Source organism: Salvelinus fontinalis, chromosome 11 (genome assembly GCF_029448725.1).
Source record: "Salvelinus fontinalis isolate EN_2023a chromosome 11, ASM2944872v1, whole genome shotgun sequence".
Classification (NCBI taxonomy): Eukaryota; Metazoa; Chordata; class Actinopteri; order Salmoniformes; family Salmonidae; genus Salvelinus; species Salvelinus fontinalis.
Window position 1 is genome coordinate 24,926,233 of NC_074675.1, and position 22,704 is coordinate 24,948,936.

General features: G+C 46.8%; 1 protein-coding gene across 6 annotated transcripts in view; it reads right to left on the bottom strand.

Annotated features, from left to right (window-relative positions):
- Positions 1 to 22,704, bottom strand: part of LOC129865357 (dedicator of cytokinesis protein 4-like) — a 151,623-nt gene that overhangs the window by 40,067 nt on the left and 88,852 nt on the right. For all 6 annotated transcript variants that reach the window (XM_055938088.1, XM_055938085.1, XM_055938084.1 and 3 more), the window contains exons 14-23: positions 22,204 to 22,328; positions 21,430 to 21,592; positions 19,655 to 19,761; positions 15,460 to 15,613; positions 12,834 to 12,931; positions 12,592 to 12,675; positions 11,815 to 11,915; positions 9,417 to 9,498; positions 8,886 to 9,056; positions 308 to 500 (exon numbers count right to left, since the gene is read on the bottom strand). In XM_055938088.1, coding sequence (XP_055794063.1) covers positions 308 to 500; positions 8,886 to 9,056; positions 9,417 to 9,498; positions 11,815 to 11,915; positions 12,592 to 12,675; positions 12,834 to 12,931; positions 15,460 to 15,613; positions 19,655 to 19,761; positions 21,430 to 21,592; positions 22,204 to 22,328 — 1,278 coding nt within the window. The remainder of the gene's footprint in view (positions 1 to 307; positions 501 to 8,885; positions 9,057 to 9,416; positions 9,499 to 11,814; positions 11,916 to 12,591; positions 12,676 to 12,833; positions 12,932 to 15,459; positions 15,614 to 19,654; positions 19,762 to 21,429; positions 21,593 to 22,203; positions 22,329 to 22,704) is intronic.

The window sequence follows — 22,704 nt, forward strand, 5'->3', positions numbered from 1 at the left end:
TATCCTGCTCAAACACCTGTTTTTCTATTTTTCTCCCTCTCTTGGGTGTGATTTTAACCCCTAGCCCGCCCTCTGAGCAAGCAGCTAATAAAATGTTACCACAGCTATTTGTGTGAGTATATAATTACCATTACCTACAATTAACTGGCAAGTGTGCCTGTGTAGGTATGTAATTACTAGCAAATGTCTATAATCATGTGTGTGTGATATGTGTGTTTGTGTGTGTGCCGACACAACCCCCAAATGTTTGCTTGTGAGTGTTGCGTAAGTTATTCAATGTTGTGTGTGTGCGGCCGCGCGTTCCTACCTGGGTTGGTGTACAGCTGGCTCTCCACGGTCTTGGCGATACAATGCAGCTTGACGGCTTCCAGCGGGCACTCAGCGTGAGCGGTGGCGGGCAGGCTGCCCAGCGTCTCCCTGACAAAGCCTGCCACCTCCCTCACCGTGAAGATCTTCAGCAGCTCCCCGTACACTTCAGGGAACGTCCGCAGGAACACCGCCTGGGAACACACAGACATAAACAGACACGGAATAAATATAGATATCTATTAGTATGTCGTACAGGCTTCTACTTAAAGTGGCTCACAGTTAACACATAAGCTACTGTGTACTGTACAGCATGTGCCTTGTGAGAAAATGTTACTCAAATCACATACAGTCTTGGTCTAGGACCCCAACACACTTATCTAGCAGAGAGGCGGTGATATGAGGAGCTAGCTCGGAGGCAGGAAAAGGATCTGGGCTACACTACGTGGGAGGAGATCGACAGGTGGGCGATCAACCCAGGGCGAGTGCCGGAGCCCACCTGGGATTCTCTGGCGCAGTGCGAGGAGGGATACCGGCGTATGGATGCAGCACGACGACGCGGTAGGAAGCCTGTGAGTAAACTCCCAAAATTTCTTGGGGGGGGGGGGGGGGGGGGGCTAGAAGGGAGAGTGGCGAAGTCAGGTAGGAGACCTGCGCCCACTCCCTGTACTTACCGTGGAGAGCGAGAGTACGGGCAGACACCGTGTTACGCAGTAGAGCGCACGGTGTCTCCTGTACGTGTGCATAGCCCGATGTTGGTTATTCCTTCTCCCCACACTGGCTGTTCTAGATTGAGTATTGAGCCGGATGTCATGAAGCCGGCCTTACATATCTGGCCACCAGTACGTCTCCTCGGGCCGGCTTACATGGCACCAGCCTTACGCATGGTGTCCCCGGTTCGCCTACATAGCCCGGTGCGGGTTATTCCACCTCCCCGCACTGGTTGGGCAACGAGGAGCCTTCAACCAGGTAAGGTTGGGCAGGCTCAATGCTCAAGGGAGCCAGTACGCCTACACGGTCCGGTATTTCCAGCGCCACCTTCCCGCCCCAGCCCAGTACCACGAGTGCCTACACCACGCACCAGGCTTCCAGTGCGTTTCCAGAGCCCTGTTCCTCCTCCACGCACTCTCCCTATGGTGCGTGTCTTCAGCCCAGTGCCTCCAGTTCCGGCACCACGCACTAAGCCACCTGTGCGTCTCCAGAGTCCTGTGCATCCTGTTGCTGCTCCCCGCACTAGCCCTGAGATGCGTGTCCCCAGCCCGGTACCACCAGTTCCGGCACCACGCACTAGGCCTACAGTGCGCCTCATCCGGCCAGAGCCATCCGTCTCCACAGCGCCATCCGTCTCCCCAGCGCCGTCTGAGCCATCCGTCTCCCCAGCGCCGTCTGAGCCATCCGTCTCCCCAGCGCCGTCTGAGCCATCCGTCTCCCCAGCGCCGTCTGAGCCATCCGTCTCCCCAGCGCCGTCTGAGCCATCCGTCTCCCCAGCGCCGTCTGAGCCATCCGTCTCCCCAGCGCCGTCTGAGCCATCCGTCTGCCCAGTGCCGTCTGAGCCATCCGTCTGTCCCGAGCCATTGGAGCCGCCCGTCTGTCCCGAGCCGTCAGAGCCGTCAGTCAGTCAGGAGCCGCTAGAGCCATTTGTCAGTCAGGATCCGCCAGAGCCGCCAACCAGACAGGATCTGCCAGAGCCGCCAACCAGACAGGATCTGCCAGAGCCGCCAACCAGACAGGATCTGCCAGAGCCGCCAACCAGACAGGATCTGCCAGAGCCGCCAACCAGACAGGATCTGCCAGAGCCGCCAACCTGACAGGATCTGCCAGAGCCGCCAACTTGACAGGATCTGCCAGAGCCGCCAACCAGACAGGAACTGCCAGAGCCGCCAACCAGCCATGAGCGTCCAGAGCCGTCAGCCAGCCATGAGTGTCCAGAGCCGTCAGCCAGCCATGAGCGTCCAGAGCCGTCAGCCAGCCATGAGCGTCCAGAGCCGTCAGCCAGCCATGAGCGTCCAGAGCCGTCAGCCAGTCATGAGCTGCCCCTCAGCCCAGAGTGGCCATTAATCCAGAACTGCCCCTCAGTCCAGAGCTGTCTCTCTGTCCGGAGCTGCCCTTCAGTCCGGAGTTGCCCCTCTATCCTGAGCTACCTCTCTATCTTGACCTACCTCTCTGTCTTGAGCTATCTCTCTGTCCTGCGCTACCTTATCCTGGTGCTGCCCCTTAGTCCTGTGCTGACCCTTAGTCCGGTGCTGCCCCTTAATCCAGTGGGGTTAATGTGGAGGGTGGTCATTTGGAGGAGGCTACGTAAGCGGGTAGTGACTATGGTGGGGTGGGGACCACGACCAGTGCCAGACCCTCCCCTAGACTTGATGCTGGTGCGCCCGGAGTTCGCACCTTAAGGGGGGGGGGGGTTATGTCACACCCTGGCCTTAGTTATCTTTGTTTTCATTATTATTTTAGTTAGGTCAGGGTGTGACATGGTGAAGTATGTGTTTTTTGTATTGTCTAGGGCAGGGGTGGGCAAACTTTTTGACTCGCGGGCCACAATGGGTTCTAAAATTTGACAGAGGGGCCGGGCCAGGAGCATTTGGAGGGAGTGTTTGGGCCGGATATAGTAAAGCATTAAATGTAGTGTGTGCAAACCTCATAGCACAGTAAGAACACTACAACCCAATTTATTAACTGTCTTTCAAATGTGAAAAATAGCCCTTATCAGTTAATAAATTTGTCTCAAGGAATATGCAAGATATGGCATTTACATACTATTTCGCAGATACCGGGATGAGGAAATGTAAATAGATTAAAATAACATACGCACTGTGATTTATCAAGATTGCGTCTGTTTTTAATAAGTTTCAATCGAAGGTGCAAAGTTAAAGAAATCAACATTTATTGAAAAATGGAATCACTTTCAACATTCAAAACATATTATTACACAACGAAATACTCAAGCTCAATAATATCTACTTGTGTTAAACTCCGCAAAATCATGGATGGATTGTCCTGACCGCGCGCTCTACAAACTCGCCACGGACGCCCTCGCCTTCACGCGCAAACAGTACACGTGTATCGTTGCCAAGCACACAGACATAGGCTGTATTAAATATCCTACCTGCAGCTGAAAATTTAAATTAAGAGCAATGTGCGCGTGTTAATAAAGCTACTGTACCGCTGCTGTGCGTAAATGCGCATTGCTCTTAATTAAAAGACGCACTTCCAAACTTTCCATATGCATTTTTTCATAACACAGCAGAAAAACTCACCATTTCAGTGGGAACAGTGTTGTTGGTCTCCCTTTTTTGCCAGTGCATCAAAGTCTGGAGTTAGTTTTGTTGTGGCAATTCTCAGGACAGATCTGAGGTGTTGGTCAGTTAACTTGGATCTGTGATGGGCTTTGTTGATTTTCATGACGCTAAATGTCTGCTCACACACGTAGGTCGAGCCAAACAACACCAGCATCTTCTGCGCCTTCCTCCGGAGGTTTGGAAACGCGGTCTCGTTAAGTGAAGCATAAAAGTCATTCAGTTTAAGAGACTTGAACTTCTCCTTTGAGATGGAGTCAGACTGAAGATCGATCAGTTCCAATTGCAGCTCCTGCGGTGCTGATTCGGGGTCTTGTGACAGGGGACAGGACACCAGTTGAAGTGACTTGTCAATTTTTTCAAAATCACAGAACCGACGGCAAAATTCTCTGTGCATATCGTCCAGTGATTTGCAGTATTTCTTCGCATTTCGGGCGGCCTCTTTCTGCACGGCTAGTGTGGGGAAATGTGCGAAAGATTTGTTTGACATTTGCCTGGAGAATAAAACCAGCTTGGATTTGAAGGCTCTCACATTTGTGTACATGTCGTGCGCAAACTGATCTTTCCCCTGTAGCTTCACGTTCAGCTCATTCATGTGTGAAAATATGTCCACAGCAAACGCAAAGTCACAAAGCCAGTTTGTGTCGCTCGGGGAATTCTTCGGATTTCCCCATTAAATTAAAAAATGAGCGAATCTCGTCTTTGAGCTCCCAGACTCGTTGAAACACTTTCCCCAAACTTAACCAGCGGACGCGAGAGTGGTAAAGTAGGTCCTGGTGATCCGCATTAGTTTCTTCCAGGAACGTAATGAACTGACGATGATTAAGTCCCCTTGCTCGTATGAAGTTAACAAGTTTTACAACTGGATCCACGACGTGATTAAGCTGCAATACAGACTTACACAGAGACTCCTGATGAATGATGCAGTGAAGTAAAATAACATCCTGGTCAGGGTTTTCTTCTTTCACTTTATCCTGGATTCTTTTCAGCAGCCCGATGTTTTTTCCAGTTAAATTTGGCGATCCATCCGTGGTGACATTGGCAAGTTTACTCCAAGGTAGCTTCATTCTCTCGATGACAGCAGACACCTGTTCATATAAGTCCTCTCCTCGCGTTTTCCCTTTCAGTGATTCCATGCTCAAAAGCTCCTCCGTTATCTCAAAACTGTCGTTAATCCCTCGGATAAAAATTAGGAGCTGAGCAGTGTCTTTTATGTCGTTACTTTCATCCAGTGCTAGTGAATATAACTTAAAGGACTCCGCCTTTTTGTTTAACTCGCTGACTATATCTTCGTCAATCAGTTCCACGCGGCGAGTCACTGTCCTGCGTGCTAAACTGATTTTTTCAAACTTGGCTTTGCTCTCCGGACACAAGAGACCTGCTGTCTCTACCATGCACTCTTTCAAAAACTCGCCTTCGGAGAAAGGCTTGCTAGCCTTTGCTAATTTGAATGCCAGCAAATAACTTGCCTTGGTACTTGACTCTTGAATTGCAGTTTGTCGGTGAAAAAGGTTCTGTTGACTCTGTAAATTAGCTGCCAACCTCTGAGCAGTAGCCGCCCGTTCTTGTGTTGACTGCTTGCTAGCATAGTTTGCATGCTTCGTGGCAAAGTGACGGCTGATATTGTACTCTTTGAAAACCGCAACAGCTTCTTGGCATATCAGACATACAGCCGTTGATCGGACTTCAGTGAAGAAGTATTTTGTTGTCCACTCCTTATTAAACACTCGGCATTCGCTGTCCACTTTCCTTCTCTTTGGTCCGCTCATTTTCACAGAAGGGCTTAATGGTGACGTGAAACGAAGTGAAAATTAAAGTGAAATAAAGAGAAATAAGCGCCACTCCAACAACGGTCAATGTGTTTTGAGTGCGCCATCTATTGGGGAAACGTGGGCATTGCAGGGAAAGGGGAAAAAAGGAGGTTTTTACTATAATTTGGACAGGTTCGGCGGGCCGGATTAAAAAGCCTAACGGGCCGTATGTGGCCCGCGGGCCGTAGTTTGCCCATGTCTGGTCTAGGGTGTTGTTTGGTTCAGGGGGTTTAGTAGAATAGATGGTTTAATGTTCAGTGTAGGTGTCTAGGAAAGTCTATGGTTGCCTGAATTGGGTCTCAATTAGAGACAGCTGGTTATTGTTGTCTCTGATAGGGAGCCATATTTAAGGCAGCCATAGGCTTTAGCTGTTTGTGGGTCATTTTCTATGTCTAGTCTATGTTGAACGTAAGTAGTTTGTGTGTGCATTTGCGTTTGTAGCTTCACAGTCTTTTGTTGTTTTTTGTTAGTTTTGTATAAGTGTTTCGTTTACGTCTTCGTATAATAAAAAAAGAAGATGTATTCATATCATGCTGCGCCTTGGTCCAATCTCTCATATCAAGACGATCGTGACAAGTGCCTTCAGAAATGATTCATACCCCTTGACTTAATCCACATTGTGTTGTTTTATAGCCCCCCAGATAGCATATGAACATTTTGTACAATTTCAGGAAATTAGCTTTAACGGTCGACGTTGAGCACAAAAAACAGTCCAACTCCTCTTTCTCAATTTTCAAACATAAATGGGGTGTGCCTTTGGTGGTTCATCGATGTGTTATTCTGGTCATGAGCGCTGCACCCGACAGAGCTAGTTGTTAGCTAAGCTAGACACTGTAGTTAGCCAGTAACTCCTCCTGTATGTGTTGACCTCATTTCACAGGTTTTGTTTTTGGAACGGAAGCTGTAGAGATTGATAAGAAATGTTACTTCTGTAGCCATATATCTTATTCATAATTCTATTTGTTTTTAAGAATTAAAATTACCAGGTATGATGGTGTATTGATAGGTTATACAGTTTAAAATTGTTACTTTTGCATTTTTGTCCAAAGTCTACCTTTAATAGTAACTGTCCAGTGTTTCGAGATTTCTATGAAACATGACCTACAATTAATTACAATATAAGTGAAACATTTTTCCTTCCAGAAAAATGGTAGTTAAGTATGTTTAAAAAAAGCAGCTTTTGGAATGGTGTGGGCGTACCCCAACAACAGAATGATTAGGGCATATACCAGTCATTGAAAATATTCAAGCGAGTAGACCGCTGATTGGCCAGCTCATCCTCTATAAGGAAATAGCAAACATTTTTTAAATGGTCTGTTTGAGATGGGGGTTTTGAAGTGTTTGGCTACAAATACGAGTATATGATGAGTCAACAACATTATTTAGGTATAAGTTAACAGAATATGGAAAATGACTTTAAAACTGCAACATTTTCTCTCAGCATCATAGCAAAATGTGTAGAGTAGCATGAGATGAGCTTTAAAAATATAGTTTTTTTCTCTCTGCCCCATGGCAAATGTGTAGAATTGAAGATAATTAGATGTAAAACTACAAAATAAATCTCATCCTCATGGTAAAATGTGACGAATAGCATGAGATGAGCTACAAAATATATATTTTTTTCTCTCTGCCCCATGGCAAAATGTGTATAATTTAAGGAAATTAGCTTTAAAACTGCAACATTTCCTTCCACGTGTCCTTCCACTCATACTGTAACGGCTCTCGTCCTCTTCTTCCTCTGAAGAGGTGTAACAAGGATCGGACCAATTTGCAGCGTGGTAAGTGCTCATGATGATTTATTAAAACCGAACTGAACACTGAAATACAAAAAACAATAAACGATGTGCAGAAAACCGAAACAGTACCATGTGGTGAAAAAACACAGACACGGCAACAAACACCCACAAAAAAATTATTCTCAATCAGGACAACGATTGACAGCTGCCTCTGATTGAGAATCATACCAGGCCGAACACAAAACCCAACATAGAAAAACACACATAGACTGCCCACCCCAACTCACGCCCTGACCGTACTAAATAAAGACAAAACAAAAGAAATAAAGGTCAGAACGGGACACATACTGTGTTTTCAAAATACCCCTTAAGAGAGGCATAACAAGTCATGTCAAATTGTGCATATATTGATTTTTATGTCACAAATATCCACGTCTATCTACACCCCAATTTCAACCTTGACACAAAGAGAGCTGCTCACAAACTAATGTACCGGGCTGGAAATGAAATGTATGTTCATCTCCAATCCCAATCCACTGGCCTTCATGGAGAGTTTGCCATGTGGGCACCATTCATTAATGCCTCCAACACACCTAATCCAGGTGGTGCCGTCAACAGCAGCACGGTGCAATACATGATGGGGGGCGCCAGATTAACATGGATTAGGAGTGGCCTGACCTGCATTCTCCTACAGCCATTGTTCTGTTCTGTTGTAGATCAAGATTACAATAGCTCAGCAATCAGCCATGTTTCTTTTTACTGGATTGTGCCAAGAGTGCATTCGGTTACTGTGCACTGTTGCTGTTCTGACAGGGAGCCTCTGTGCCTAGTTAAAATGATTTCCCGGCGGCACTGGAAGGGAGGAAAGGTGGAGCAGCATGATGACACCGGGGCGAAATAACAACACACACAAGGTGAAAATAACAGCGCAGTGTGTGGTAAGGATCTCCAGCAGAGAGCGTGAGACAGAGTGAATGGTCACTCATGCAACAGGGTGAACAGACAGACTGACGGGCCAGGTCATTATCAGCTGGGTTCATTAGGGTGGGCTGCTGTGGGAGTTTACACAGCTAAGTGTGCAGCAAACACACACACACACAGACAACACACACACACACACACAGCCCAGTGGTTTATATCCTAGTGTGCAACCATGAATTAGACCCACACATTATCTGTAGAGGGCACAAGGGTGAGACAGGCTGGAGGCCAACAGAGAGCCACTGGGGAGAGATGATTATTAAAGAGAGCAGGGACACACACACACACACACACACACATAAATAATGTATTACTGTAGATTAGGATCAAGATTATTTGGGGGAAGGGGTCTCTGGGGTATAATAAGCACATCAGCAAACACACACACACATACACACACACACACGCACGCACACACACTGTGTGTGTCTGTACAAACAAAGACATCAGCTGAAGACAGAGGCACGCAGACACGTGAAGACACACACACACTACACTGTGTGTAATTCAGATTATTTGTGGGTGTGTTTAGCAGCTTTGTTTGAGTCTTCCTGGAGAGCAGTTCAGCCTGGTTTCGTGCTGTGCAGCCCCCCAAGACAAAGCATGAAATATGAATTACCAAGTCTCTCCAGGGCTTTATATCAGCATGAAATTCCATTAAAAGCATTTTCTAACAAATCAAACTGAATTAAGTGGGATTGCTTGAAATATAAACGGACGCGGACGCACACGCGCACACACACACACACACACACCTGTGTCTGCGTGACAGGGCTGGTGATCTTGTTCTCCTGGGACAGGAAGAAGCGGATGGACATGAAGAGCTCGTGGACGCAGCAGCGGAACTCCTCCTCGCTCTGACCCCCCGTGGCGAGGGCGAAGAGACGCCGGGACTGGATGATGTACTTAAAGATGTACTCAGTGGCCTGGGGGGGGGGGGGGGGGGGGGGGGGGGGGGGGGGGGGGGCATAAAGTAACCCCCAGTTACTCCCTGACAATATCACTCATCCACCATAACGCTAGACAACACTGGTATCAAAACATCATGGGGAAACATATTAGTGTCGTTGAATGTGGGTCCCTGCGATTATATGTGCTACTAGGCCCATTAAAAGTAATGTGTTATGGACATGTTGAACACCCAACGTGTAGTATTTCCACTTTTTGAAATGGCATGCAGCAACAGTATGAGAGAGAGGGTTTCGAAAAGAGACTAATGAATGCTACTGAGAGATCCTCAACACACGCTGAAGAGGCAGCGTGCGCGTTCAGGTGCGCACCCTCACCTTGAGCACCTGCTGTATGTGGTCTTGGTGCTCAGCGTCCACGATGCGATCCACGTACCACTTCAGTACTTTGATCAGGTCCCTGCGAAAAAGCACACGTCCAGCATCAACTACCCGAACTCGTCCTTCCTCTGCGGATCACAACGCCTTCCCACCAACAATACCAAGCATCCACCTACCTATTCCAGAGACGCAACACACAGAGCGCCTTGGTGTGGCGTGAGGTAACGCATGTGAAATCCTGGTGTGGGGAAAAAAACGCATGCCGATGGTGTTCATAATCAAACAATGTCTCGGGCTGAACAACTTTCGATCGTGTGTTTATTCGACGAACGACACAGAACACAAAAGGTCAGTTTGTAAAACGTCTGGTGTCGCTGTGCAATGGTGTGATCGCAACACTTCAAATTCACACGGTGTACTGTATTAACATTAATGGCCAGGTTTGGGAAAGCACACACTTACAGATAATTGGGGGGGGGGGGGGGGGGAATCATAAGAGACATTATGAGTACAAGCAAAGGAAAAATGATGAGAGAGAGCAAATGGTCGTACGGTAATTTCCACAGAATGAGCATTTGTGTGGGAGATGTTTTCGCCGCATTTTCTGTGATTGGACTGTGATTGCATGTTGATTGGTTTTCCCTTGGGTACATAGTGTACTGAAGAGACAGCCACCATTTTGTTGGAAAGAATCAGCTAATAAAGTGTACAATGCTATTTCTGGGACTGAATAGACACACTACATGAGCAAAAGTATGTGGACATCTGCTCGTCAAACATCTCATTCCAAAATCATGGGCATTAATATGGAGATGGTCCCCCCCCTTTGCTGCTATAACAGCCTTCCACTAGCTGTTGGAACACTGCTGCACCAATTTGCTTCCATTCAGCGACAAGAGCATTAGTGAGTGAGGTTGGGCACTGATGTTGGGCGATTAGGCCTGGCTCGCAGTCGCCGTTCCAATTCATCCCAAATGTGTTCGATGGGTTTGAGGTCAGGCCAGTCAAGTTCTTCTACACCGATCTCGACAAAACATTTCTGTATGGACCACGCTTTGTGCACGGGGGCATTGTCATGCTGAAACAGGAAAGGGCCTTCCCCAAACTGTTGCCACAAAGTTGGAAGCGCAGAATCGTCTATAATGTCATTGTATGTTGCAGAGCTAAGATTTCCCTTCACTGGAACTAAGGGGCCTAGCCCGAACCATGAAAAACAACCCCAGTCCATTATTCCTCCTCCACCAAACTTTACAGTTGGCATAATGCATTCGGGCAGGTAGCATTCTCCTGGCATCCGCCAAACCCAAATTTGTCTGTCGTACTGTGAGATGGTGAAGTGTGATTCATCACTCCAGAGAACGCTTTTTCCACTGCTCCAGAATCCAATGGCGGTGAGCTTTACACCACTCCAGCTGACGCTTGGCATTGTGCATGGTGATCTTAGGCTTGTGTGCGACTGCTCATCCATGGAAACCCATTTCATGAAGCTCCCGACGAACAGTTGCTTCCAGAGGCAGTTTGGAACTCGGTAGTGAGTGTTGCAACCGAGGACAGAAGATGTTATGCGCTACACGCTTCAGCACTCGGCGGTCCCGTTCTGTGAGCTTGTGTGGCCTACCACTTTGCGGCTGAGCCATTGTTGCTCCGAGACGTTTCCACTTCACAATAACAGCACTTACAGTTCACCGGGTCAGCTCTAGCAGGGCAGAAATTTGACAAACTGACTTGTTGGAAAGGTGCCACATTGAAAGCCACTGAGCTCTTCAGTAAAGCCATTCTGCTGCCAATGTTTGTCTATGGCGATTGCATGGCCGTGTGCTCAATTTTATACACCTGTCAGCAACAGGTGTGGCTGAAATAGCCGAATCCACTAATTTGAAGGGGTGTCCACATACTTTTGTATATATAATGTACATACAGTTTTATATTCTACTGAAATCACTGAATAACTCAACTAAACCACCGTAGACTATGATTCCAGAGGAAGGCAACACTCTTTCTCTAAATTCATTTATTGAGTTTATTTTAGGTAAGCGAGAGGTGAGAGCTTTAGCTGTGAGCCTGGCAGGAGAGGGGTGTTAGTGAGAAATGGGTAGTGTGAGAGCTTAGCGGGTAGTGAGGGCAGAACAGTGTGAGCGTATCACATTGTGAGTTTCGAGGCGACAGCACAGCGTATGAGGAACAGCGAGTGGATTTGCAGGGCCAAATCAACGTGAGATATTGAGGACACATGATCCTAATTTATAATTAGGAGGGCGCCACGGGTGACTCATTCACACCACTGAAGCACCTTTGCCGCCCGCCATTATTACCAGGTAGTAGACCGTAGGTATTACCATAGGACAACCATAAAACAACCATAATACACCCTAGGAGGAGAAAGAGACAAACACACCTGTAAGACAAGGCTCCAGCAAAATGACTCTCGATGTAGGTATCCATGACGGGTTTGAAATGCTGGAACTTGCTGTCCTGTAGCAGGTTAATAATGTGGACCTGAAAGAGTAAAGGAAATCATTCAGTCACACACCGCTGTATGCTTTCCACAAAATGCAACGCTCTCTACTTAGCCAACAACAAACAACCTATTTATTCAACCTAACCTCCTATGTGACACAAACTGGCCAAGTTGTACAGATTCATCTCACATGATTGCCTCACATGATGAAGGAGAACAGAGCAGAGATGAGTCTTATGTGTGTGTGTGTGTGTGTGTGTGTGTGTGTGTGTGTGTGTGTGTGTGTGTGTGCGTGCGTGCGTGATTGACTGAACCGAGTCAACTGCAAGCAGATCAATCCCTCAGCTCTGTATTAGAGCGATGCAGCATGACTGGACTGGGATTGATCAGCGAAGGCTGTGAAGCGTTACAGTATTAAGCACATCCATTGGCTCCAGCTTCCAGTGTGTGTTTCTCTGTGCCTACCATGCATCTTTTTCTCTCTGACCGCAGTATCCCACTATTAGGCACAGGCCTTCTACTCTAATGAGGCTTGGTCTACTTCCCAACACATGCGCACACACACACACACACACGCGCAATTAGTTCTGCCGTCATGACACCCAAATCCTGGCTCCAACCAGCAGTGTTTGGAATCAACCAATGATTAGCTGTCAGGGAGGGAGAAAACAATATGCTAGGAAATAGAAGACCACAGAAGCAGTAGCCACTTACCAGGCAGTCAAACACCTTCAGCCCATACCTCTGGGAACTCTCATCCAAGATCCCAAAGAGTGTATCTAGTGTGTCCTGTAAAAACTGGTGAGGGAGAGATAGAGTGATAGATATACATCAGAGTGAATAGCTATGAGATCATGTGGATGACAAATCCTATGATACATCTAGGAGACATTCTTTGAGTGACATGATCCTGAACCAATCAGGGTGAAAATAGAGGGCCCGGGGAGGGGAGGTACCTTGACTATCTCAGAGCCATCGATCTCTTTCAGCTTTGACAGGCTGTCATTGATCCTCTCTGGATGGGCTCTCCACTTCAGCAGGTCTAACATGTCACCTACAGAGACACATGAAGAAAAACAACCACCGTTACATCATGGACAACCTCAGTTAGCTCATAGACATGTAGTGAGAGACTGTCTACTCTTGGTTCCGAGACCTAGACACACACACACACACACACACACACACACACACACACACACACACACATAGAGAGAGAGAGAAACATACAGATGTAGGATCTTAATTTGAGCCAGTTTGCTACAGCAGGAAAAGAATGTAAACAAAAATGTTTACACTCAAATACACCCCAAGTTTGCATTTCCTGCTTTGCAGAACAATTCTCAGCAACAAACGTGATCAAATTAAGACTCTACATCTGCACAGTAGCCTGGGATTCTGCATAATGGCAACTTGCCGTTGTTTGTCAAACAATATCGTGGAGAAGCAAAGAAGAAGCGCTATTGAACGTCCATCACAATTTGGGAAATACAGAACATTTCTGTCAAAGCAATATGAGGGCGTATGGTTAAAGCGCTATAATTTAATTACTGAAGTACCTTATGGAAAAAAACAACGTCCTTCTATTCTATTTAAAGGATATAATAAGACAACACATTTACATTCAAACAATCCACGAATTCAAAATAATGATGACAGCTCATAATGTAGCGAGCTTTAAACAACAAAGCAATTTTCCCAGTGTTAAATTCCCCAGAATATATGAATAAAATATCGAGGTTAAAGAATAAAGGACTCCGTCTGTCTTCAACTGCATTTCTGAAGGTGTCTGCAATGTGCCTGTCTGTATGTGAGGAAGTACCTGTATTTCTGTATGTGAGGAAGAACCTGTATTTCTGTATGTGAGGAAGTACCTGTATTTCTGTATGTGAGGAAGTACCTGTATTTCTGTATGTGAGGAAGTACCTGTATTTCTGTATGTGAGGAAGTACCTGTATTTCTGTATGTGAGGAAGTACCTGTATTTCTGTATGTGAGGAAGTACCTGTATTTCTGTATGTGAGGAAGTACCTGTATTTCTGTATGTGAGGAAGAACCTGTATTTCTGTATGTGAGGAAGTACCTGTATTTCTGGATGTGAGGAAGTACCTGTATTTCTGGATGTGAGGAAGTACCTGTATTTCTGTATGTGAGGAAGTACCTGTATTTCTGGATGTGAGGAAGTACCTGTATTTCTGGATGTGAGGAAGTACCTGTATTTCTGGATGTGAGGAAGTACCTGTATTTCTGGATGTGATGAAGTACCTGTATTTCTGGATGTGAGGAAGTACCTGTATTTCTGGATGTGAGGAAGTACCTGTATTTCTGGATGTGAGGAAGTACCTGTATTTCTGGATGTGAGGAAGTACCTGTATTTCTGGATGTGAGGAAGTACCTGTATTTCTGGATGTGAGGAAGTACCTGTATTTCTGGATGTGAGGAAGTACCTGTATTTCTGGATGTGAGGAAGTACCTGTATTTCTGTATGTGAGGAAGTACCTGTATTTCTGTATGTGAGGAAGTACCTGTATTTCTGTATGTGAGGAAGAACCTGTATTTCTGTATGTGAGGAAGTACCTGTATTTCTGGATGTGAGGAAGTACCTGTATTTCTGGATGTGAGGAAGTACCTGTATTTCTGTATGTGAGGAAGTACCTGTATTTCTGTATGTGAGGAAGTACCTGTATTTCTGGATGTGAGGAAGTACCTGTATTTCTGGATGTGAGGAAGTACCTGTATTTCTGGATGTGAGGAAGTACCTGTATTTCTGGATGTGAGGAAGTACCTGTATTTCTGGATGTGAGGAAGTACCTGTATTTCTGTATGTGAGGAAGTACCTGTATTTCTGTATGTGAGGAAGTACCTGTATTTCTGGATGTGAGGAAGTACCTGTATTTCTGGATGTGAGGAAGTACCTGTATTTCTGGATGTGAGGAAGTACCTGTATTTCTGGATGTGAGGAAGTACCTGTATTTCTGGATGTGAGGAAGTACCTGTATTTCTGGATGTGAGGAAGTACCTGTATTTCTGGATGTGAGGAAGTACCTGTATTTCTGGATGTGAGGAAGTACCTGTATTTCTGGATGTGAGGAAGTACCTGTATTTCTGGATGTGAGGAAGTACCTGTATTTCTGGATGTGAGGAAGTACCTGTATTTCTGGATGTGAGGAAGTACCTGTATTTCTGGATGTGAGGAAGAACCTGCATTTCTGGATGTGAGGAAGTACCTGTATTTCCCCAGACAATAAACTAGATATATTCCTTGCACAATGCCTCAAATCACTTTGTTCAGCTTCCATTTCTGAATATTTACACTGAGTGGTAGACAGTATTGCTGAATTCTCAAACAAACAGTAATATTCAAGACAAGACAAGGACTCCGGAAGAGTCAGAAACAGACCGATTATCCACTATCCAGACTGAAGGATACACTTTACACTAGTAAGTGATCTGTCGCTGGATAATAGATCCATAGAAAGTTGGAGCAGGCCAACCTGTGGTGTAGGAAAGATGTCGGTCTACTGGTTTGGGTGTAAGTCTACCGTGCAGATGCAAGCTCTAATACTTTGACTTCCACCCTTACCATTCTGTGTGAGTTTAGTGGAGCAGAGGAAGGAGGTGATCCAAAAGGATTCCTTGGTGCCTTTCACAGCCTGGTTGTTGCCGGGCAGATTGGCTTTGGAGAAGGGCAGCTTGAGGTAACGGCTAGAGTCCTGGAGGTTAGCATTTTCCTCACACTGAAAGGAGCAGAGATACAGTACTGGGTTAGTGCCACTACAGTAGACTGGAGAAAAAGGCTACAGTATTATGGTATTTGGTTCGTTACTTAACTGCATTCTCAAAAATTAAGGAGTTTGATACACTACAATATACTGTTTCCATACTGCTAGGAAAATGCAGTTCGGGGAATTTCATGTATTATTATCTTCATCATCATTCAAACTACAACAGTATCTTTGTTTCAATTAAACATTGGAAAGGGCTGGGGACCCTATAAAGTAAGCACTGCGCATTTTCCAAATCTCTAACTGTCAATTATTTTAGCCATGCTTTCTAATGTATCAGCACAGATTGGAAAGCATTTTGAAGCTAGTATTTAAATATGTTCTGAATAACAGTTCAGGTAGGTCCCACTCTGATGCTTACACGTGGTTAGTGCTGAATTCCTCTTCCCTATTTTGGAGATGAGGAACTAGGCCATGCCACTTTCTTCCAGCTTTTGTCCTGACTTCTATCTTATAGGAAGTGGATTTTTTACACCAATGGAAAACAACACAAGAAGATTGGCTTGTGGCTGTCTCAAAAGGTGAGACAAGAGTAAGCACTTCAAAGCGCAAGGCTACAAAAGCAGCTGTATTTATTGTGAATTATAGCACTTTACACACATTTCAAGGCAGCTAAAACTGTGCAAAACGGTCCACCTATAGATTATCCCTTTTTGTTTGCAGACAGGTTAGACTACAGACTGCATCTGAAGCCAGGCCAAGGTTTTTTTGTTTTTAATCTCTCTGTTTCTCCTGTGTGAGGGGGAATGACCTATTAGCAGTGGGAGTCTTCTTAATGAGGTGGTGAGCAGGACTAGGAAAGGGCAGCAGAGAGCAAAGCCCAGAACCACAAGGAGGGATAGGCTACTTGATTGCATAATGGTTCTCCCACTGTCTCGACTCCTCTGTGATCTCCCTGTCTGTCTGTCTGTCTGTCTGTCTGTCTGTCTGTCTAACTAAGATGAAAATGATCAATGCCGACCGTGCTCAGGTCCGTGCTCAGGTCTGTTCAACGCTGGTCCGACCAATCTGATTCCACGCTTCAAGATTGCTTCGATCACGTGGACTGGGATATGTTTCCCGGATAGCATCGGACAATAACATTGATATATACGCTGATTCGGTGAGCGAGTTTATTAGCAAGTGCATCGGTGATGTGGTACCCACGGTGACTATTAAATCCCATAGTACCCTCCAAACTCATCATTAAGCTCGAGACCCTGGGTTTCGACCCCGCCCTGTGCAACTGGGTCCTGAACTTTCTGACGAGCCGCCGCCAGAACCTCAACACTGGGGCCCCACAAGGGTGTGTTCTCAGCCCTCTCCTGTACTCCTTGTTCACCCATGGCTGTGTGGCCATGCATGCCTCCAACTCAATCATCAAGTTTGCAGACGACACTACAGTGGTAGGCTTGATTACCAACAACGACGAGACGGCCTACAGGGAGGAGGTGAGGGCCCACGGAGTGTGGTGTCAGGAAAATAACCTCACACTCAATGTCAACAAAACAAAGGAGATGATTGTGGACTTCAGGAAACAGCAGAGGGAGCACCCCCTATCCACATCGACGGGACAGTAGTGGAGAAGGTGGAAAGTTTTAAGTTCCTTGGCGTACACATCACGGACAAACTGAAATGGTCCACCCACACAGACAGCGTGGTGAAGAAGGTGCAACAGTGCCTCTTCAACCTCAGGAGGCTGAAGAAATTTGGCTTGTCACCAAAAACACTCACAAACTTTTACAGATGCACAACCGAGAGCATCCTGTCGGGCTGTATCACCGCCTGGTATGGCAACTGCTCCACCCACAACCGTAAGGCTCTCCAGAGGGTAGTGAAGTCTGCACAACGCATCACCAGGGGCAAACTACCTGCCCTCCAGGACACCCTGCACCACCCGATGTCACAGGAAGGCCAAAAAGATCATCAAGGACAACAACCACCCGAGCCACTGCCTGTTCACCCCGCTATCATCCAGAAGGCGAGGTCAGTACAGGTGCATCAAAGGTAGGACCGAGAGACTGAAAAACAGCTTCTTCCTCAAGGCCATCAGACTGTTAAACAGCCATCCCTAACACTGAGTGGCTTCTGCCAACATACAGACTCAATCTCTAGCCACTATTATAATTAAGATTTGGATGTTATAAATGTATCACTAGTCACTTAAACAATGCCACTTTATACACTGCTCAAAAAAATAAAGGGAACACTTAAACAACACAATGTAACTCCAAGTCAATCACACTTCTGTGAAATCAAACTGTCCACTTAGGAAGCAACACTGATTGACAATAAATTGCACATGCTGTTGTGCAAATGGAATAGACAAAAGGTGGAAATTATAGGCAATTAGCAAGACAACCCCCAAAACAGGAGTGATTCTGCAGGTGGTGACCACAGACCACTTCTCAGTTCCTATGCTTCCTGGCTGATGTTTTGGTCACTTTTGAATGCTGGCGGTGCTCTCACTCTAGTGGTATCATGAGACGGAGTCTACAACCCACACAAGTGGCTCAGGTACTGCAGTTCATCCCGGATGGCACATCAATGCGAACTGTGGCAAAAAGGTTTGCTGTGTCTGTCAGCGTAGTGTCCAGAGCATGCAGGTGCTACCAGGAGACAGGCCAGTACATCAGGAGACGTGGAGGAGGCCGTAGGAGGGCAACAAGCCAGCAGCAGGACCGGTACCTCCGCCTTAGTGCAAGGAGGTGCACTGCCAGAGCCCTGCAAAATGACCTCCAGCAGGCCACAAATGTGCATGGAGTCTGTGTGGCAGGCTTACAATGATGGCAAAAAACAACATTTGAGCGTGCGATGACCCTAACCTAGAAGGGGTACGCAGCTGGAGGTTGAATAATTGAAGGGGTACGGGACTATAAAAAGTTTGGGAACCACCGGTCTAGACAACCTATAACCTGCCTGTCTCTCTACAGTACCTTGGATTATACTGTCTCTCTTTCAGGCCAAAACCTCTTTACACCTGCCTGTGTCTCATTCTATCCACCACCTGTGCACAACCTCTCTTACCATGCCTTTCTTTTGATAACACTAACAGACCACCTACAGTGCACTGTACCCCATTCCTGTCGCTCTCTTAACCCACAGCCTCAGTGCTAACTAGTCTCGCAGAACAGCTCCTCGCTAGTCTGCAGCGAACTATTGTGTGCTCTGTCATCTCGGTCTCTGCAGCTTATGCTCCCTAGCCCTGTCGATCTCAACCTACAATTACCCAGAGCTACACCCCAAAACAGGCAACAGGCCCCATAATGCAGAGCTGTGTTTAATTGGCTATGCCTGAGGGTTGGTTTAAATGCTGTTTGCTTTGGACAGGCCATGGGTTAAGTGGAGAGCTTACTGGGGAAGTAATGAAAACAAGCTGGGATGGCAAGCGCCTGTTTATGACAGAGTAGAAGCTGGAAAAGTATCAATGGGAGATAGCAGTGTGAGCATGTGATGTGTGTGTGTGTGTGCGCGTGTGTGTATTTGGGCATGTGTAAGGACAGAAAACACCCACAGCCACAGCCATAGACTGCCACACACACACACACACACACACACACACACACACACACACACACACACACACACACACACACACACACACACACACACACACACACACACACACACACACACACACACACACACACACACACACACACACACACACAGAGCTCTGCCCATGTCTCATGGTTAGTGGACATTACATAAACAGATATTACTCATCATCCTGCTAGCCTACTCATTGCTGAAGCATCTGACTCACCTAGCCACCGCTCCGGAGCCAAGCAGCCACAATCAATCACGGTAATGGGACTGCGTTATTACAGCGCTTTCTTCTCTCAAGGTCTCAAAGAGCTTTACATGAAACAGTACGGATTGACTCATCTGCCACTAATGTGAAATGCCTACCTAAGTGACGACTATCATGGTGGACAGGTGAGAAATTATTGTATGTGCGTGTGTGCGTGCGTGTGCGTGCGTGTATGTGTGTGTACAGTAGGACTCCAGTACCTTATGAATGATGAGCTCGTGGGTGCCGTCCGGCAGTGTCCGTCCGTCCTCCTGCATCAGATGAACGAAAGAGTAGCCAAACAGCTTCTTCTCCCCTTTGTCTTTGGCTGTGGAACACCGCACACATCCAACGTCACTATCCTGGTGACACACTATCCCTGCTGCTCTCTACTACTCTACGATCAGACAGCTACGCTATCGAGTGCAAGACGTACGCATCACATGTGGCTGGTGGCACCTTAATTGGGGAGGAGGCCACATCCTCCCCTCAGCAGTCTCCTGTGTTATGCGTCCATCCAACCCGAAAGCTCTATCGCTATGTGTAGCGCGTTGGAGGACGAGGGAAAAGGGTGCCGTTATTAAGGTAGCGGGTTCAAAAACAACACCTACGAGTGTCAGAGCAGGGAGTGGACATCACATGAGAATTGTTCCTCAGGGTTGTGGGAGACGGTGACATACTGAGACTCGCTCAACTACACGCCTGGAAAAGGGTTATGAGGAGATTCTGAGACACAGGCCCTTTTTGCAAATTTAAGCTGCAGCGCAAGAATGTCTGTTGCCAAGCCCCCGAACTCTCTCTCGGGCAACAACAACGGCCCAAAGGCTAGCAAAAGGCGAATAGCTGAGTCACACTGTACTGTACAGTGGCACCGTCCCTGCTTACTTCATTCGCTTACAATATCATGACTGTCCGACGCTAATGTCAATTGAAAAGTTGACGTACATATTATGCCAATTGAAATCACACCGTGGTGCCTCTGCTGCAACTCTCTTCAATCTAAATACGCCCACAGATCTCTTTAAATGTCTCCCCCTGACCTCTGACCCAACTGTGACGTCTGACCTTACGGCTTCTGCCCCACACAGTGTTGCTAATTTAGCGCTATATTTTATCGGGTTTTGAGACCCCTCCACACAGGCAGAGAAGCTCAGGTGGGAGAGGGGGCGCAAACACTACATCAGGCACTGTAGCTGTGCCGCTGCAAGGTAAATTGGTGCTGTGAGATCGTCGCGGCAACGGCAAAACATCATCTAGCATCTTCTTGCGACAAATCAAGGAGCAAATAGCGGCTCTCACTGAAAAATAGTTGGCAACACTGGCCCCACAGTCTCAACAGATGTTGCCATAGAAACAAAGTAGAACCTCGAAAATGGCAATCACCGGAGCCGCCACCAAATGTAAGATATTAGCATTAGACGTGTGTGTGTGAGATACGGTAGGTGGCGGCGGTGTGGGTAAAGTTGTTGTGTGTTGTAATGTTTTTTGGGACTTGTGCTTCAGTTGCGTATGTCATCTGTTCTCTTGGCAGGCTAGCCTCGATAGTGGGCTGAACGAGGACCTAGTAAACAGCAAACACACCACAACCATAATACCGCTGGCTGTGCTGCCCAAATGAAAAGTTCCTTTAGAGAGATAGAGTCCCCTCTGGCTACATCCCCAATGTCAGTAGTAATAACCCAATATCAACTGCATAGGCCTCCAACCTCGACACAGAGCCACAGAGCACATCAACACTTAGTGTGAGAGAGTCTGCTATCCCCAAATCACACATAAGAGGAGTCATGACTGGCTTGTTATTAGTCTCATAATACAGAACATGTATATAGTAATATTGGAGTCCGCACACACACGCACACAGGCAGATACACGCACAGAAACACACGCAGAGACACAGACAAAGAAACAGAAAAACGCACACACACACACGCATCGCTCTTACCCCCCACACACACACAATACATTATCCCAGAGTAGTGGTGGAGTTGTGTCTTACTGGAGCAGTGTCTGAACTCAAAGCGGACGTGCGCGCCCCTGAACATGTCCACAGGGATGGGTAGTTTGATCTGCTCAGCCCAGCGGGGACTGTTGTTGTGGTAGAGCACAAAGGAGTGGTACTCATCCCCACCAGGCTCCCCTGAACCAGCCGCTACATAACTCTGGAGGAGAGAGAGGAGAGGAGAGAGGAAGGGTGGTAAAGAGGGAGGGAGGGAGGGAGGGAGGGAGGGAGGGAGGGAGGGGTAGATAAGAGAGGGCAGAGGAGAGAGGAGAGAGTGGGGAGAGAGCGGCGTTAATAGGTAGTGGAGATGAAAGCAAGAGATGGAGAGAGGAGGAGGGAGATTGCAGGACACACACACTGTTTACTGGACCTGTGACGCACAGCAAACTCAGTCTCCCGCTCTGGCTGAGTGAGTGACAGGGTTGCATGCAGAGGTGAGCTCTAGCAGCAGCAGCATCAAATCTATTTTCTGCATACGGAAGCAGCATCCTGTCTGATCAGGAAACCACAGTGTTTTACAGAGAAAACGAGTACCCTACCAATGACCAACACCATGTGTCAAAACCCATCCTCATCTCACATCTAGCTGAGGCAGATAGATAAATCACACAACCAGTGCGCACACCAGATGTACCCATATAGGCCTTCAACAATAGACAACGTTTGCCTCGTTCAGTCTGCTTGAACCAGGTCACAACAATGCAACTACGAAAAATTGAAAGCGCAACCATGCCTGTAATATGACAAACCATAAGGAATGGATGCTCTTACCTTCATGACCTGGCCATCGATGTCCAGCACATAGACCGTGATCTCCACGTTCCTGGCAACGCTCTTCCCTCCTTTCTCGAACTCTCCTTTCTCCAGCGTCACGTACAGGTCATTCCTCATCTCTCCTGCAGGAGGGCGAACAGAGTGGGTCAAACAACAAGAAGGAAAGAACACTATGTGTATCGGTGAACCTAACCGACGTTCCGTTCTTTTTATCGGTGGAAATAACAGGCATACTCATCTCCTCTTTGACTGATTATATTTGAATGTATAAAAACAGGAGTCATTTGCTTCGTTCTATAGCTAGAGGATTCCTGATATTTCCAGAAGTGAGAAGAATACTTTTTTTTGTCTTTGTCTGTTGTGGTCTTGTACTGTTTTTATGCTAGCCAGGGCCATCTACTTTAAGTGGGGCCCGTCCTCCCAGTGGTCTACTTGGTGTGTGAACTGCTGACTGCTCATCATTTGCAGATAGTTGTTGACACATCAACCAGGATCAAG